Source organism: Clarias gariepinus, chromosome 18, assembly GCF_024256425.1.
Source record: "Clarias gariepinus isolate MV-2021 ecotype Netherlands chromosome 18, CGAR_prim_01v2, whole genome shotgun sequence".
NCBI lineage: Eukaryota > Metazoa > Chordata > Actinopteri > Siluriformes > Clariidae > Clarias > Clarias gariepinus.
The window spans coordinates 14,372,700-14,389,882 of NC_071117.1; the positions used below are offsets into that span (position 1 = coordinate 14,372,700).

The following is a 17,183-nucleotide window of genomic DNA, read 5'->3' on the forward strand; positions in this document are numbered from 1 at the left end:
TGCATCACTCACAGACTGCGTATTGTATAAACAGTTCGTGTGTTAATTTTTTTAATTGAATTGAATGTAGCACGCGCGTTAGCCGAAAATGTGCGTGACCTACTGTATATTTAAGATAATATTAAATATATACGTTTTTATTATTTATCCTTGACTTTATATACATTTTTATCAGGGAAAACCCCCTTTAAAATTGAAAATGAAAGTAAACCATCGGTCAGACCTCGGTGTAGAGAAAGACCGGGGAATACCTTTATTTCCTCTGATCTAGCTGCGGGAGAACATGCTGGAATATTCAGTTTAGTCCGTTAAAAAAAACGAGCGTTTTGAGAGACACTTCAGCAGTTTCTACACAGGCTACAATATGGATAAGCGCCTAGTGGCTGCTCTTGCTGTGTTCACGGACTTGATGCTGGTCTGTGTGCTGGACCTGGCAGGCACACACCTGAGAGGTGAAGTGAGGAGCTGGGCCGGTGGAGCTGAGCTGCTCTGGCAGTGGACTGAAGCTGTGCTGCGATGCTCATTGCTCTTCTCTCTGCTCCACTGCAGTGATGTGACAGGGCCGGTGATGATGAAGATGATGAAGCGATGGATTCTGGCCCACTGCTTTATGTGTCCTGTGTATGAGACAGGTCGCTTAACTCTGTTTGGGAACTGGCCGCTGGAGAAGTTCTCTCTGTGGCTGCTCGGCAGTGTGGCAGCCGCTCTGGGATGCCTGTTTTGGGAGACGCTCTTACCAGAGTCTAACGGGGAAAGCAGCAGCAAAGAAAAGAAGCAGAAAGCTCGAGTGCTCTTCAAGAGAGTCATCATCCTCTACAAACCTGACTACCTTTATTTAATCGGGGCATCTGGCTTTCTAGCCCTAGCTGTCCTCTGTAAGTCATAAATGAATGTTATAGAAATAATGAATGTGGTCTGAATAAAGCAGGTGCTCAGGTGAGATGCTCTTGTGTTTTCAGGTGAGATGTTTATTCCACTGTACACAGGAAAGCTGATCGATATCCTGCAGACTAAATACAGCTGGGATCAATTTCTTTCCGCAATAATATTAATGACGTTTTTCTCTTTTGGAAGGTAAGCAGCTTAAACAACACTTTAATTTTATCTCATCATCTATACCGCTTTATCCTGTATACAGGGGGCCTGAAGCCTATCCCAGAAGAGTTAGGGCACGAGGTTGGGTAAACCCTAGCCTTTTTTAATCCATCACACACATTTATTCATACACTACGAGCAATTTGGGAATGCATGCATGTCTTTGGACTGGGGGAGAACCCGGAGGAAACCCACCAGTCACAGAGAGAACCTGCAAACCCCAAGCACACAGACCCAAGACAGGAGTCTAACCCGGACTCTGAAGGTGCAAGGCAAAAGTGATCAAAACTAAGCCACCGTGCCGCCAGCCTAAATAACACAACACTTTTATTTGATACATTTATGTGAACTGAACCATACAGTATTCCTTATACAGTATTCGTTAGCACACTGTGATAAGGCATGCTTTTTAACAGTTCTACATTTGAAACAATTGATAATAGAGTGAACATTATTTTATTAATATAGTTTTATTTCTTGTATCTTTAGTTCTTTCAACGCAGGCTGTCGAGGAGGCCTCTTCATGTGTGCGATTGGCAGCTTTGTGTGTAGAGTAAAGCATCAACTGTTTAGCTGTTTGCTTAAGCAGGAGATTGGCTTCTTTGAGACTACAAAGACAGGTAGTTTTTTATGCATTCTGTTCTCATCATCATAAACAAAGGTTCCTTAAAGCTAATATACTAATTTAAAAAACATTCTCATTGAGTTGTGTGTATTCATTGTGGATTATTACACTGATTTTGTGTTATTGATCTACAGGTGACATCACAAGCAGACTGTCCACAGACACCAATCTCATGGCCCGAGCTGTTGCCCTAAATGTAAACGTCCTTCTACGAACCCTTATTAAGACCCTGGGGATGCTGTACCTGATGTTTAGTCTTTCCTGGAAGCTCACCGTGTTGATGCTTTTGGAGACGCCTTTGACTGGACTACTACAGAACATCTATGACACACACTATCAGGTACAGACCAAACAATTTAATATAAACTGTTTCCTTGTGTGGACACAATTTTTTATTTGTCTGTTCCATGATTAAGGATCAAGTATTTAATCCAAGACAGCACTTTCCTTTGAATGAATATCCATAAAGCAAATATAGTCTAGACTATTTGTAAAAGATTTTTGACCTGCCAGTAAAGCACTTATTTTGGAAAACATCCTAAAACACTTAAAACAAACATCCTATATACTGTATACTGTTCTAAAGGTCCAACATATGAACAAGCAGAGATGTTTTTATCTGACTGCTACAGGGTCCTCGAGATGCTCCTAAGCTCAGGTTATTGTCAGTGTTGAGTTTTGTGTGTTTGCTGTCCAGTTCTCTTTTTTCTCCTACCTATTAGAAGCATGCAAGTTGGTTAGTTGACTGCTCTCAATTGCCTTTAGGTTTGAGTGTGTATGTGTACAGTTTAAAGCAGGTAAAATGCTAACAACAAATTGGTAAAATCATTATAATATGCCTCATTTAGAACTCAAAAAATTCCCTCCTATAGAGACTTTCAAAGAAGGTGCAGGACTCCATAGCAAGGGCAAATGATGCTGCTGGAGAGGCTGTGTCAGGAATCAGGACGGTAAAGAGCTTTAACGCAAAGCAGAGTGAGCAGGGTCGCTATGATGAGCGGCTGATGGACACGCATAATATAAAGACTCAGCGGGACACAGTCAGAGCACTGTACCTCCTATTGAGAAGGGTGAGTATGATATGAAGCACAACCATTTTCCCTCATTCCTTTCATCGTCAAAGCTAAATTTTCACACATTAGGGGAAGGTGGTAGACCCCAAATTATAATTATTCATTGTTCGTTTTATTTGCAGCTCACAGAGTTGGGAGTGAAGGTGGCTATGTTATACTATGGTCGCTTGTTTGTCACGTACGGACAGATGACCACGGGAAATCTTGTCTCCTTCATCCTTTACCAGACAAGTCTTGCGCAAAACATTAGGGTATGATTACAGTACATTTAAAACAGAAAGCTTAAACATAGTGATCTAAACCTTTAAAGATAAAGAGCTCCATGAATACAATATACCGTTTTATTATATATTGTTATTAATATATATTTTTCAGACATTGATTTACATATTTGGGGACATGCTGAACTCTGTGGGTGCTGCCGGAAAGGTGTTTGAGTACCTCGATCGCAAGCCTGAGGTGAGCAGTAATGGAATGCTGAAGCCACAGGACCTGAAGGGACACATCAGCTTCCAGAACGTCACCTTTTCTTATCCAACACGTCCTGACCGCAGTGTGCTAAAGGTTTTTGTCACAGTTTAAAAAGTTCACATGATAAGTATATCAATTACGTTAACAAACTCTGGATGAATGTTTTGTTGATTGCCAGAAGTAGTATTAAACAAATCTGTGTAGGTTTGGGGGAACTACAGTAGATTGTCTGTAGTTAGACTTAGGGGCATTTATTTTTCATGCTTTGCTGCTTGAAGATAGCATGATACCCTGGGCACAAGCATATTTTTCTGTATGTCTGTTTTTATGGCCTGATGTTGGAGCAGCACAAACGTGGGTGCAACATTAAAAATCCACAGGCTAATGGTAATTTCCAGGAAAATATAGACTAAACTGATCATCTTCTACTGTAAATGTGCTTAATTTAGAACTTCAGTTTGGAGCTAAAACCAGGTAAAATGACTGCCCTGGTGGGGATTTCTGGGGGTGGGAAAACAACTTGTGTCAGTCTGCTGCAGAGGTTTTACCAGCCTCAGCATGGACAGATCCTTCTTGATGGAGAGCCTCTGCAGAACTATCAGCACGAATACCTGCACCGCAAGGTAATGACAGACTTTTATAATAAAATCCACACTTAGTGTAAATCACAAACTCTGCTTTAATAATCATTATCTTTGGCAGCTTGTTGCAGTGGGCCAGGAACCTGTTCTCTTCTCCGGTACCGTACGGGACAATATTGCTTACGGACTGCCGGGGTGTTCACTCAAGAGGATAGAGGAGGCAGCACGCAAAGCCAACGCACATGAATTCATCTGCCAGTTAGAGAAAGGTTATGACACAGGTAAGATAATCCTGAAAAGAAGTTGTCATGGGCGGCATAGTGGGTTAGTGGTTAGCTCTGTTGCCTCGCATCACAAGGGTATATGGCATTTGCATGCTCTCTTCATAGTCAGTGGGTTTTCACCGGGTACTGTGGTTTCCTTCCAAAATCCAAAGACATGCAGGTAAAGCTACTGCTCATCCCTAACGTGCTCTTCGATAGATTGGCAACCCATCAAGGGTGCACCCTACCTCGTGCTCTAAGCGTCCTGGGATGTACATGAAAATTGAAATTTAAAAATAAGATTTTGAAACTTTGTTTCTCAGATGTAGGAGAACGAGGAAGTCTTCTCGGCAGCAGTCAGAAGCAGCGCATTGCCATTGCCAGAGCTCTAATCAGACAGCCACAAGTTATATTACTGGATGAGATCACAAGCTTTCTGGACCCCGAGAGTGAACAAGCGGTACATATGCACACTTTTACACACAAACAGAGAATGCACACAAAATAACATTGCAACATTAAACTTTAAAATGTTTACTCAGGTCCAACAAGCCCTGGCTAACTGCCCCGATCAGACCTTACTGGTGATTGCACACAGGCTGAAGACGATTGAGAAGGCGGATCAGATTATTGTGATTGACCAGGGGGAGATTGTGGAGGAAGGCAGTCATCAGGAACTCATGGAGAAAGAAGGATATTACTACAAACTGAAAGAAAAACTCTTTACTGAAAATAACAGTAACAACAATAATATCTGTTGATGTGAAAGAAAAGGAAATCTCTTGTACTGCAAAACTTTGACACCTTACACCTCATCAGCCTAGAATACAACCATAATAATACATCTGCACAATACACAATCTGCATCACATTTTCCATGTTAGACTACTGTTATTAGACTGTTTAAATTATTAAGTATTCGGTATTATAATTAAGTATGTCTGTATTATTGATTTATTTTTCCATTACTCTGCCAAACTATCTACTGTAAAAGAAAATATGTTGTTACAAAATATTAAAAGCTGTAAATAGTGAAGCAAAATAAAATATTTTTTGTAATTATTTATTGTAGTCATTTGACAACGTTTGATTAACATCTCAAGCGATTGTACAAAAATTAGTAATTTGGAATGGTTTATATTTAACATTAGAAACTACATCACACCGTACTTTACCCACACTGACCACATAAATAAAAAGATAAATAATTAGGCATATGTTACAAATTACAGTAGTAACATTTCTGCATTTATTGCATTCTATTTTGTCCTTGCTAGTTTTGGTCATATTTATGTCTGTTGATAAAACGTACATAAAAATTAAAGGTGAAAACAGCATTTAACATTCAAAAGACAATTTAAAACAATGCAATAAGGCTTGGTGAAAGCAAAATCCATGAAAATATACTGTAAATGCTTGAGTTACTTACATGTCAGCACATAAGTAACTTCTAAACACATTTTCAAAAACTTGACAGCTTGCTAAGCATAAACATCATGCATTGCTTCTGGTAATACAACCTCTATGAATAAAATACAGTCAAGAAAATAAAGAAAAAGGTTTATTACCGTTAATTACCGTTCAGTTTGTTGGTGCAGAATAATGCCGATAATCTTCGAGTTGAAAACAAAGGACTTCCTCGTGCGTTCTCTTCTAAATAAAAGCTATATAACTAAGTAATGACGTTTGCAGCAAGTTCACATATACTTGACTGAAAATGATCTTTTAAATTGCTGCTTCTAAAAGTTATGTTTAAGATAATAACAGAAAACAAATTACTTCAATAGAACAGTAATAAGATTTGATCAGCTTTGCACTTATACACTCCAATCAGATTTCCAAAAAATAACGAAATGTATTAGCAAATAAGACTAGACCACAATGCATTGCAAAATACAGAAGATAACCATATTAAATAAATACAGAAGTAGTATGCCATAGTATTATACAGTACGGTACATTGTTTCGCTGTGATAGATCATTCTTTAGTTTATTTGAACATATTTGTGTATTTGTGTGACAGTATTGAGCAGTATTGAGCTTAGTTCGCTCAGCTGCTTCATTAGTGAAGAACATTTCCTACAAGTACAAAGAGGAACAATCTGCACATCTGATTGTTGCAGGTTGGGACAGGAGAGATGGGGGACAAATGAGTGACAAACTACTGATTTGAATTGTGCAGTTATGGTGAAAATGTAAAATGTAACTCTATGTTTAGCATGTTTGTTTATGTCTATAGGTGTATGTAACTTTGGATGGCCTACTTTTTCAGCTGTTTGCTATTGGTTGCTCTGGTAGTTTATACATCTATAGGTTTGCTTTTGTCTACCCAAATTCAGCTGTATAATACTATATACAAATACCAAATGGACAAATGTTTTAATTTAAGTTTCACAAATAAATGCAGTTTCACAAACATCTCATGTATTTATTTTGTTTATTTTTTTGCTCTGTCTTAGTTAACTGTTTTAAATTTTAGATGCTACAGAACAAAATAGTGAAACATATAAAGTTATATTGCTGCATTGCAATGCAAGAATGCCTGGTTATAACTTAAGCTTGGGTTACTGTCTGAGTAAAGTGGAAAACATTTGATCCTAGGTTTCCTTCTGTTTTTTTGGTTTCTTCTGAAAAACAGGCCCATGGATGGATTGGCTATGATGAATTATCCCTATGAGTTAAGGAGTGTGTGAGAATGTGTGTGTATTACCTACAATTGGCTGATGCCACTGCCATGAATAAAGCATATACAATGCTGAAGAAGTAAACAATTGTATTGGTTCTTTTTCCTTGAGGTGATGTGGTGATGGATATACAATGTGGTATTAAAAGTTTCAAGATAAGGTCTTTTAACAAGAAAGTGCTCATGCCACTTTTGGAATATGTCCTGAAAGTCTTTTTTTTTTTCTAAGCATGTCGAGCACCTTCTACGATTTACTCTGGATCTCCACAATGGTGTCAAAACGGCAATCTTCGAGCTGGATGTTCATCTTCAGAAAAAAGGGCAAGTCCGCAGGAGTCATATCTGGTAAGTAGGGTGAGTGCGGAAATGAGATCATGTTTTCAGTGAGAAACTCATATGTGAGGAGACTTCTTTGACAGAAGCATCCAGCTGAACTTGCGGTCCATGATGAAATCGGACGTAGTAGGAATAGCACCAGTTGCACAGCTTCTGATGTCTCGCAGGACGATGTCTTTTGGCACACTGACTTATGAAGGTCAGTGCTCTCTTTGCCTGTGCCTTGTGCAGCCATCTGTTAGCGTGTTACAAAACTAGTCTCAAAACCTTTTGATACCACCTCGTAATGTATATTTAAAAAGTTACACTATGTGCACCCTTCTATGTAAAATATACTAAGGCAATGAAAAAATATGTATCACAGCAATGACAAGAAAAGCTCTTTTTTCTAAGAGTCCACACGTTAGATGAAAAAATAATAAATAGCAATGTATGCATTTGTACAGTTCAAATTATGGAAATTCTTCTAGTTGCTCCACTAATAAATACTGAACATACTGTACAGAATAGTAACATAAAAAATCTACTAAATAAAATGATGTATAGATATACAATATCTACAGAGGGGGAAAAAAATCAGTGTTCCAAATTACACAAACACAAAATATACAAAAATATGCTTGGATGTGTGTGTGCTTACTAAGTGAATTATCTGTGTGAACTATTCTTTCAGTGATCCTCTGAAAGTTATTGGATGTCCTTTAGCTCATGTGCTTAGGGTTTAAAAGTGTGCGTAATGCGGAAAACCTGATTTCAGTCATCAGTTGCTAGGCAGAACAGAAATGATCAGGTTTGGCTCAGGCTGCAAGCAGAAAGCCGAAGTTTATCGCCTCCCCGTGGTGAAAAGTTGAAATGATTTCGATATGAGGTGCATCACTCACAGACATGAACAGTTCACGTGTTTTTATTTTTTGAATTGTATTGAATGTAGCACGCGCGTTAACCGAAAATGTGCGTGACCTACTGTATATTTAAGATAGTAATAAATATAAACTTTTTTTTTTATTTATCCTTGACTTTATATACATTTTTATCATGGAAAAAAATCCTCCTTAAAATTGAAAATGAAAGTAAACCATCGGTCAGACCTCGGTGTAGAGAAAGACCGGGGAATACCTTTATTTTCTCTGATCTAGCTGCGGGAGAACATGCTGGAACATTCAGTTTAGTCCGTTAAAAAAACGAGCGCTTTGAGAGACACTTCAGCAGTTTCTACACAGGCTACAATATGGATAAGCGCCTAGTGGCTGCTCTTGCTGTGTTCACGGACTTGGTGCTGGTCTGTGTGCTGGACCTGGCAGGCACACACCTGAGAGGTGAAGTGAGGAGCTGGGCCGGTGGAGCTGAGCTGCTCTGGCAGTGGACTGAAGCTGTGCTGCGATGCTCATTGCTCTTCTCTCTGCTCCACTGCAGTGATGTGACAGGGCCGGTGATGATGAAGATGATGAAGCGATGGATTCTGGCCCACTGCTTTATGTGTCCTGTGTATGAGACAGGTCGCTTAACTCTGTTTGGGAACTGGCCGCTGGAGAAGTTCTCTCTGTGGCTGCTCGGCAGTGTGGCAGCCGCTCTGGGATGCCTGTTTTGGGAGACGCTCTTACCAGAGTCTAACGGGGAAAGCAGCAGCAAAGAGAAGAAGCAGAAAGCTCGAGTGCTCCTCAAGAGAGTCATCATCCTCTACAAACCTGACTACCATTATTTAATCGGGGCATCTGGCTTTCTAGCTCTAGCTGTCCTCTGTAAGTCATAAATGAATGATGTAGAAATAATGAATGTGGTCTGAATGAAGCAGGTGCTCAGGTGAGATGCTCTTGTGTTTTCAGGTGAGATGTTTATTCCGCTGTACACAGGAAAGCTGATCGATATCCTGCAGACTAAATACAGCTGGGATCAATTTCTTTCCGCAATAATATTAATGACATTTTTCTCTTTTGGAAGGTCAGTAGCCTAAATAACTCTCTCATCTCATCTCATCTTATCGTCTATACCGCTTCATCCTGTATACATGGTCACAGGGGGCCTGGAGCCTATTCCAGGAGACTTAGGGCACGAGGCAGGGTATACTCTGGACGGAGTGCCAATCCATTAGAGGGCAAACACACTCACATACTCATTTACACACTATAGGCAATTAGCCTAATCTGCATGTCTTTGGACTATGGGGGGAAACTGGAGCACCTGGAGGAAACCCACCAAGCATAAGTAGAACATGCAAACATGTAAAAGCCACCGTGCCACCAGCCTAAATAACACAACAGTATACATAAGCACACTGTAAAAAGAGGACATGTGTTAACAGTGTCACATTCTAAACAATCATTAATTGAGTAACATTATTTTACTAATATAGTTTAATATCTTTTATTTTAAGTTCTTTCAGCGCAGGATGCCGAGGAGGCCTCTTCACGTGTGCTATCGGCAGCTTTGTTTGTAGAGTGAAGCATCAACTGTTTAGCTGTTTGCTTAAGCAAGAGATTGGCTTCTTTGAGACTACAAAGACAGGTAGTTTTTTATGCTTTTCTATCTCATCATCATTAAAGCTAATATACTAATGAATAAACCTTCTCATTGAGTTAATTATGTTCATCTGCTTCTGCTACTTGCACTGTAACACTTTTGTGTTATTGATCTACAGGTGACATCACAAGCAGACTGTCTTCAGACACTAATCTCATGGGTGAAGCTGTAGCCCTAAATGTAAACATCCTTCTGCGAACCCTTATTAAGACCCTGGGGATGCTGTACTTGATGTTTAGTATTTCCTGGAAGCTTACTGTATTGATGCTTTTGGAGACGCCTTTGACTGGACTACTACAGAACATCTATGACACACATTACCAGGTTCCTAACCAAATATTTTAAGATTTTATTTTCCTTTTGTGGATCCATCTTTTGATTGGTATGCTTTATTTACCTATTTAATGTACACCAGTGTGATACATGCCACTAAGTGAATTTTCTCAACAAAACAAAAAATAGCCTAGAGGCTTTTTAAAAGGATTTTTGGCTTTCCAGTAAAGTACTCATTCCTGTAAAGATCCCATAACATTTGTATGTACCATTCTAAAAGTCCAACACATGAACAGGCAGAGGTCTTTCCATCTGAAAGCTCCAGGTCCCCGAATTGTTCCTGAGCTCAGGTTACTGTCAGTGTTAAGCTTTGTTTGTTCTCTGTGCTCTCCAGTTCTCTGAGTTTGTCCCACCCCTTAAAATCATGCAAGTAGGTCAATTGGCTGCTTTCAATTGCCTCTAGGTTTAAATGCTTGTGTGCACAGTTCGTAGCAGGTAAAAATGCTCACAATAAATTGGTAAAATCATTATAATGTGCATTATTTCTGTCGTCCTATAGAAACTTTCACAGAAGGTGCAGGACTCCATAGCAAGAGCAAATGATGCTGCTGGAGAGGCTGTGTCAGGAATCAGGACGGTTAAAAGCTTTAACGCAAAGCAGAGTGAGAAGTGTCGCTATGATGAGCGGCTGATGGCAACACATAATATAAAGACTCAGCGAGACTCAGTCAGAGCACTGTACCTCCTCTTAAGAAGGGTAAGTATGATATGAAGCACAACCATTTTTCCTTCATTCCGTTTATCTTCAAAGCTAAATTTTCACATTTCATGGAAAGTTTGTAGAATCCAAACTATTCTTCATTGTTTCATTTGCAGCTCACAGAGTTGGGAGTGACTGTGGCTATGTTATACTATGGTCGGCTGTTTGTGATGTATGGACAGATGACCACGGGAAATCTTGTCTCATTCATTCTTTACCAGACAGAGCTTGCAGAAAACATTAGGGTCTGATTACATTTGAAACAGAAGTGTTTAAAAATAGTGACCTAAACCTTTATAGATAAAGAACTCCACAAATACAATACATCTTTTCCCTTTCAGACATTGATTTACATATTTGGAGACATGCTAAACTCTGTGGGTGCTGCTGGAAAGGTGTTTGAGTACCTGGACCGTAAGCCTGAAGTGAGCACAGATGGAACACTGGAGCCAGAGGAACTAAAGGGACACATCAGCCTCCAGAACATCACCTTCTCTTATCCAACACGTCCTGACCTTAATGTGCTTGAGGTGCTTATTACAATTTCAATTCAATTCAATTCAATTTTATTTGTATAGCGCTTTTAACAATTGGCATTGTCCCAAAGCAGCTTTACACAATCAAAAGAATTATTTAAGTTTGTATGGATTTTGAATGTGTATGAATCAAAATGGTCAGATAGTCCTTGATGAGCAAGCCGAGGGCGACAGTGGCAAGGAAAAACTCCATGAGATGGTAGTAGGAAGAAACCTAGACTCAACAGGGAACCCATCCTCATCTGGGTGAAACAAAGAGCAGGAATTGATCTGAATTCATACTGTGTGTTAGTTGGCAGGCAGTTCAGCATAACAGTTGATGTTAATTGATGTTAATATGGAGTCCAGTTAGTTATTAAAAACTCAGGTAGACTTGTATGAACTATCGAACTGTCAAGTCCTCAGAGAAACAGCTGCCAACACCAGTCGAGGCCAGAACCGTCTTCTAGGTAGAGAGAACCATCCCCATACACGAGACGCATCCCAAAGAGACACACATGGCTCATCCATGCGACGAGATCTCCAACCAGAAGCGGGACACCAGGATGGGTCAGACAGGTCCGGAGGCATATATTTTACTCAGGTGCTATCCATTTCTTAAGTTCATCCTTGAGATGGTTCAACACCTTCATTTGAGTCCAGCTGTGTTTGATTATACTGATTGGACTTGATTAGGAAAGCCACACCAGTCTATATAAGACCTTACAGCTCACAATGCATGTCAGAGCGAATGAGAATCATGAGGTCAAAGGAACTGCCTCAGGAGCTCAGAGACAGAATTGTGGCAAGGTACAGATCTCGCCAAAGTTACAAAAAAAAAATCCTGCTGCACTTAAGGTTCCTAAGAGCACAGTGGCCTACATAATCCTTAAATGGAAGACATTTGGGACGACCAGAACCCTTTCTAGAGCTGGCCGTCTGGCCAAACTGAGCTATTGGGGGAGAAGAGCCTTGGTGAGAGGGGTAAAGAAGAACCCAAAGATCACTGTGGCTGAGCTCCAGAGATGCAGTCTGGAGATGGGAGAAAGTTGTAGAAAGTCAACCATCACTGCAGCCCTCCACCAGTCGGTGCTTTATGGCAAAGTGGCCCAACGGAAGCCTCTCCTTAGTGCAAGACACATTAAAAACAATGGCCTGAATGGCCTTAATTTTAAGCGGTATGTGTCAGGCACTGCTCATCACCTGTCTAATACAGTTCCAACAGTGAAGCATGGTGGTGGCAGCATCATGCTGTGGGGGTGTTTTTCAGCTGCAGGGACATGATGACTGGTTGTAATCAGGGTAAAGAGCCCTGCCCTGCCCCAGCCAGAGCCCTGACTTAAACCCAATTGAGCATATCTGGAGAGACCTAAAAATGGCTGTCCACCAACGTTTACCATCCAACCTGACAGAACTGCAGAGGATCTGCAAGGAGGAATGGCAGAGGATCCCCAAATCCAGGTGTAAAAAACATGTTGCATCTTTCCCAAAAAGACTCATGGCTGTATTAGATCAGAAGGGTGTTTCTACTAAATACTGAGCAAAGGGTCTGAATACTTAGGCCCATGTTATATTTCAGTCAAAAATGTCAACAGTTCTGTGTTTTTCTGTCAATATGGGGTGCTGTGTATATATATATATATATATATATATATATATATATATATATATTCATATAAAATTTATAAGCTTCTATTGTAAATGTGCTTGATTCAGGACTTCAGTTTGGAGCTGAAACCCGGTAAAATGACTGCCCTGGTGGGGATTTCCGGTGGTGGGAAAACAACTTGTGTCAGTCTGCTGCAGAGGTTTTACCAGCCTCAGCATGGACAGATCCTACTTGACGGACGGCCTCTGCAGAACTACGAGCACAAATACCTGCACAGCAAGGTAATGACAGACTTTTATAATAATACTTTTATAATGATATTATTTTATAATAATAATTTTTATAATGTGATTTAAACTCAGTGTAAATCACAAACTCTGCTTTGATAATTATTATCTTTGGTAGCTTGTTGCAGTGGGACAGGAACCTGTTCTCTTCTCCGGTACCGTACGGGACAATATTGCTTACGGACTGCCGGAGTGTTCACTCAAGAGGATAGAGGAGGCAGCACGCAAAGCCAACGCACATGAATTCATCTGCCAGTTAGAGAAAGGTTATGACACAGGTAAGATAATCCTGAAAAGAGTTGTCATGGGCGGCATAGTGGGTTAGTGGTTAGCTCTGTTGCCTCGCATCACAAGGGTACATGGCGTTTGCGTGTTCTCCTCATAGTCAGTGGGTTTTCACCGGGTACTGTGGTTTCCTTCCAAAAACCAAAGACATGCTGGTAAAGCTACTGCCCATCCCTAACGTGCTCTTCGATAGATTGGCACCCCATCAAGGGTGCACCCTACCTCGTGCCCTAAGCATCCTGGGATGTACATGGAAATTGAAATGTTAAAATAAGATTTTGAAACTTTGTTTCTCAGATGTAGGAGAACGAGGAAGTCTTCTCGGCAGCAGTCAGAAGCAGCGCATTGCCATTGCCAGAGCTATAATCAGACAGCCACAAGTTATATTACTGGATGAGATCACAAGCTTTCTGGACCCCAAGAGTGAACAAGCGGTACATATGCACACTTTTACACACAAACAGAGAATGCACACAAAATAACATTGCAACATTAAGCTTTAAAATGTTTACTCAGGTCCAACAAGCCCTGGCTAACTGCCCCGATCAGACCTTACTGGTGATTGCACACAGGCTGAAGACGATTGAGAAGGCGGATCAGATTATTGTGATTGACCAGGGGGAGATTGTGGAGGAAGGCAGTCATCAGGAACTCATGGAGAAAGAAGGATATTACTACAAACTGAAAGAAAAACTCTTTACTGAAAATAACAGTAACAACAATAATATCTGTTGATGTGAAAGAAAAGGAAATCTCTTGAACTGCAAAACTTTGACAGCTGACACCTCACCAGCCTAGAATAATAATAATAATAATAATAATAATAATAATACATCTGCACAATACACAATCAGCATCACATTATTAATGGTAGTCTACTGTTATTAGACAGTTTAAATTATTAAGTATAAGGTATTATAATTAAGTATGTCTATCATTTAATTGTTCTGTAAATAGAAAATCTGCTGTTACAAAATATTAAAAGCTGTAAATAATAAAGCAAAATAAAATATGGATTTTTAAAATGATTTATTTTAGTGATTTGACAACATTTGATTAACACCTTAAGAGATTTTACAATTTTTTATAATTTGTGATCATTCATATTTAATATTCAAAACTACATCACACTGCACTTTGTACTTTTTACTACATGAATAAAAAGATAAATAATTAGGCATGTGTTATAGTACTTATGGCAATAGTAACATTTCTGCGTTTATTGAGTTCTGTTTTGTCTCCTGCTAGTTTCAGTCATATTTATGTCAGTTGATAAAATTCCATAAATATCCACAAACACAAACTTTTCTGTCCCTGGTTGTGTCTGGTATTTCATGTTTAATTTCAGAGGTAACATTCCAAATTAAAGGTGAAAACAGCAATGAATAAATCAGCTTAGTCAGCAAAGAGTTATTACTATCTGTTATGTCTTGTGGTTTTATAATGACAATAGTCTGGGATACAAGCCAACTCTGGTATCTCATGTGACTTCTTAGAAGTATCCAGGCTGCCAAACCTGCTTGTCATGGCATTTGGCAGCGTTGGTGTCATGGTGGCCATTTTGTTATACAACCAAATTATCTTCAACAAAAACAAAATGGTTGAGACACAGACCTGAAAAAGGATGGTGTAGAGTGCCAAGGTCAAGCTTGGGGGAAAATCCCTACATTTTTTTTTAAATCTGACAACGTTTAGTCACATCACATTTTTTGCTTTATGTTGTTAACTTATTGAGAACTGCTGTTTGGAGTGACACCAATGACACTCTTCCTAAGCCAGAACTAGTACAAAAAAATGGTTTAATAAAAACAGTTTAAGGATCAGTTTTGGCAGGAGAGTTTTGGTGCTTGTCAGTCAATCTCTGATCATGTAGTTCTTTTCTGCCATCTTGTGGTTGATTTAGGTTGTACACAAGCACGTGATCATAAAACATACATTCTCAGGTGAGTTTGGAGCAAAACGGTAGCTTCTAGTTAACACCGTGTTCTCTGGTTTCCTCACACAGTCCAAAAGCGTAATGTGTGATTGTGTGGGTTTGTGCCCTGCAATGTGTTGTCACTATTTTCAAGGTGTACCCAAAGTTCCCTGGGCTCAAGGCTCCCCAAAGGCCTACAAAGGATAAGTGGTATAGATGATGAATAAAGCGGATCGAGGGTTGGAATTGATTGTTAATCATAAGTGATGAAGAGAAAGTGCACATATGAAAAGATATAGATTGATGTAATAAAGTTAAACCACATTCAGTAAGCCCTCATGCCCTATATATGGGAACATCATTATCCTGGAGGGCACTAGAACTATAGGCATAGAAATGTTTTGTTTTGAATCAATTGTGATCTTTCATTCAGTATGTTTTTTTTCCTTGGATGGTTAATGCAGATAACATTGATTATTTAAGCAATTTACAGCTCTGAGAGTCTACTCTCGGTTAGAGCCCTGGGTTTCATAGAAGACCTCATTGGTTGTTGAAAAGGATAAACCAAGCCGAGAGAGCTGTCTGTTAAAAGGCTGAGAAAAAAATGAGAAAAATCAACCAAAGTCACTGAACAAGCATTGAACTTATCCAAGACATTACTTCTGGATTGCCAGTAAGAAGAAAGAGACCATTGGTGTACCAAACAGGTGAGGCACGGAAGGCAACACCAATTGATGAAAGAAACATTGTGAGGACTGTAAAGATATTACCAACAACCAAACAACAACCTCGAGACAAGATGATCTATTAAAGTTCTGAAACTAAGATGATCATTTACCAATGTGTTGAAAATGCAATCGTGTAGAGGAAGAAAGCATCTGCTCATGATCTAAAACATACAAGCTCATCGAACACACATGGTGGAGTTTAAGTAATGGCAATCTCCTTGCTTTTGGAAGGTCATGGCTAATCCTTACTAATCATGTAATGCACAATCATGTAGCACCATAATGAATTTAGAAGCCAAAAAAAACATTTTGTCCCCTAGTTTACACAGAAATGCATGCAATCTAATCATCATGTAGGAAGACAACAACGCAAAAAACACTGCCAACAAATTAAAGGTCTTCTTCAGGAAAAGTGGTAGGTTTTGACTGGCCAAGTCAGTCACCAGACCTCAATTTAACTGAGCATAAAGAAGAGCCTGAAAGGAGAAACCGTCAAAATAAACACCATCTGAAAAAAAAAGCTGTGGTACAAGCCTGGAAAAGCATAACAAAAAAGACTGTTCTGTATTTTTATACAGTACTTTTGTTCACCTCAAAATTGGGTGGTCTGATATTCTAAGTTGTTTAACAGATCCAGCTGTTAAAGATCAAGAAATGATCCATCGTCTCAAATACGTCAAATTTTTCAAACTCAAAAAAAGAAAGTGTCTATCATGAATGGCAAAAACAAAAGAATTGGCCATGGAGGGAAAAAAATTAAGAAGCATCACCATGGCAACATCAGATAAATAGAAGGACAGACTTTTATCTTTATAACTACTTTAACCTCTTTCATATCCGTTTAGGACTTTCATTTCCTCTCCTCTCAGTAACATTCGCCATCCCTGAGCCACTAGCTTTTTGAAGTCAAAACCCTAAATGTCTACAGTTATGCGCTTGGAATGTTTTTTTTTGTCTCACAAAATACTGGATATGGTGCTGGCAGTGCCAGGGTGGAGCTCACACTCTTTTAAAACAACAAGCAGAGTTCAGTCATGGGGCACCTGCTCTGATTCCCTACCCCATTCTCTCTCTCTCTCTTTTTGCCTTCTTTCTTTCTTTCTTTCTTTCTTTCTTTCTTTCTTTCTTTCTCTTGCTTCTGCATATTTACATTTTCTAAAATCTCAG

At 39.4% G+C, this 17,183-nt stretch overlaps 1 protein-coding gene across 1 annotated transcript; it reads left to right on the forward strand.

The window, feature by feature from the left end:
- The first annotated feature begins 56 nt into the window (after window positions 1-56).
- LOC128507044 (uncharacterized) lies at window positions 57-14,294 on the forward strand. The gene is made up of 24 exons (XM_053477671.1): window positions 57-875; window positions 960-1,074; window positions 1,585-1,715; window positions 1,855-2,060; window positions 2,593-2,790; window positions 2,916-3,044; window positions 3,169-3,357; window positions 3,714-3,887; window positions 3,967-4,126; window positions 4,432-4,568; window positions 4,651-4,864; window positions 6,132-6,193; window positions 7,021-7,136; window positions 8,310-8,866; window positions 8,951-9,065; window positions 9,499-9,629; window positions 9,763-9,968; window positions 10,477-10,674; window positions 10,794-10,922; window positions 11,019-11,207; window positions 12,909-13,082; window positions 13,207-13,366; window positions 13,671-13,807; window positions 13,890-14,294. The coding sequence occupies exons 1-24, from the start codon at window positions 365-367 to the stop codon at window positions 14,106-14,108; spliced, it is 4,557 nt and encodes a 1,518-aa protein (XP_053333646.1). The 5' UTR covers window positions 57-364; the 3' UTR covers window positions 14,109-14,294.
- The last annotated feature ends 2,889 nt before the right edge of the window (window positions 14,295-17,183 follow it).

What these genes read in the sequence shown, in the direction of transcription:
- LOC128507044 (XM_053477671.1), top strand. Translation starts at nt 365, where the DNA reads ATGGATAAGCGCCTAGTGGCTGCTCTTGCTGTGTTCACGGACTTGATG. An exon ending in CTGACCGCAGTGTGCTAAAG is followed by an intron (nt 3,358 to 3,713) that starts GTTTTTGTCACA and finishes TGCTTAATTTAG; the next exon opens with AACTTCAGTTTGGAGCTAAA. An exon ending in CTTTGAGACTACAAAGACAG is followed by an intron (nt 9,630 to 9,762) that starts GTAGTTTTTTAT and finishes ATTGATCTACAG; the next exon opens with GTGACATCACAAGCAGACTG.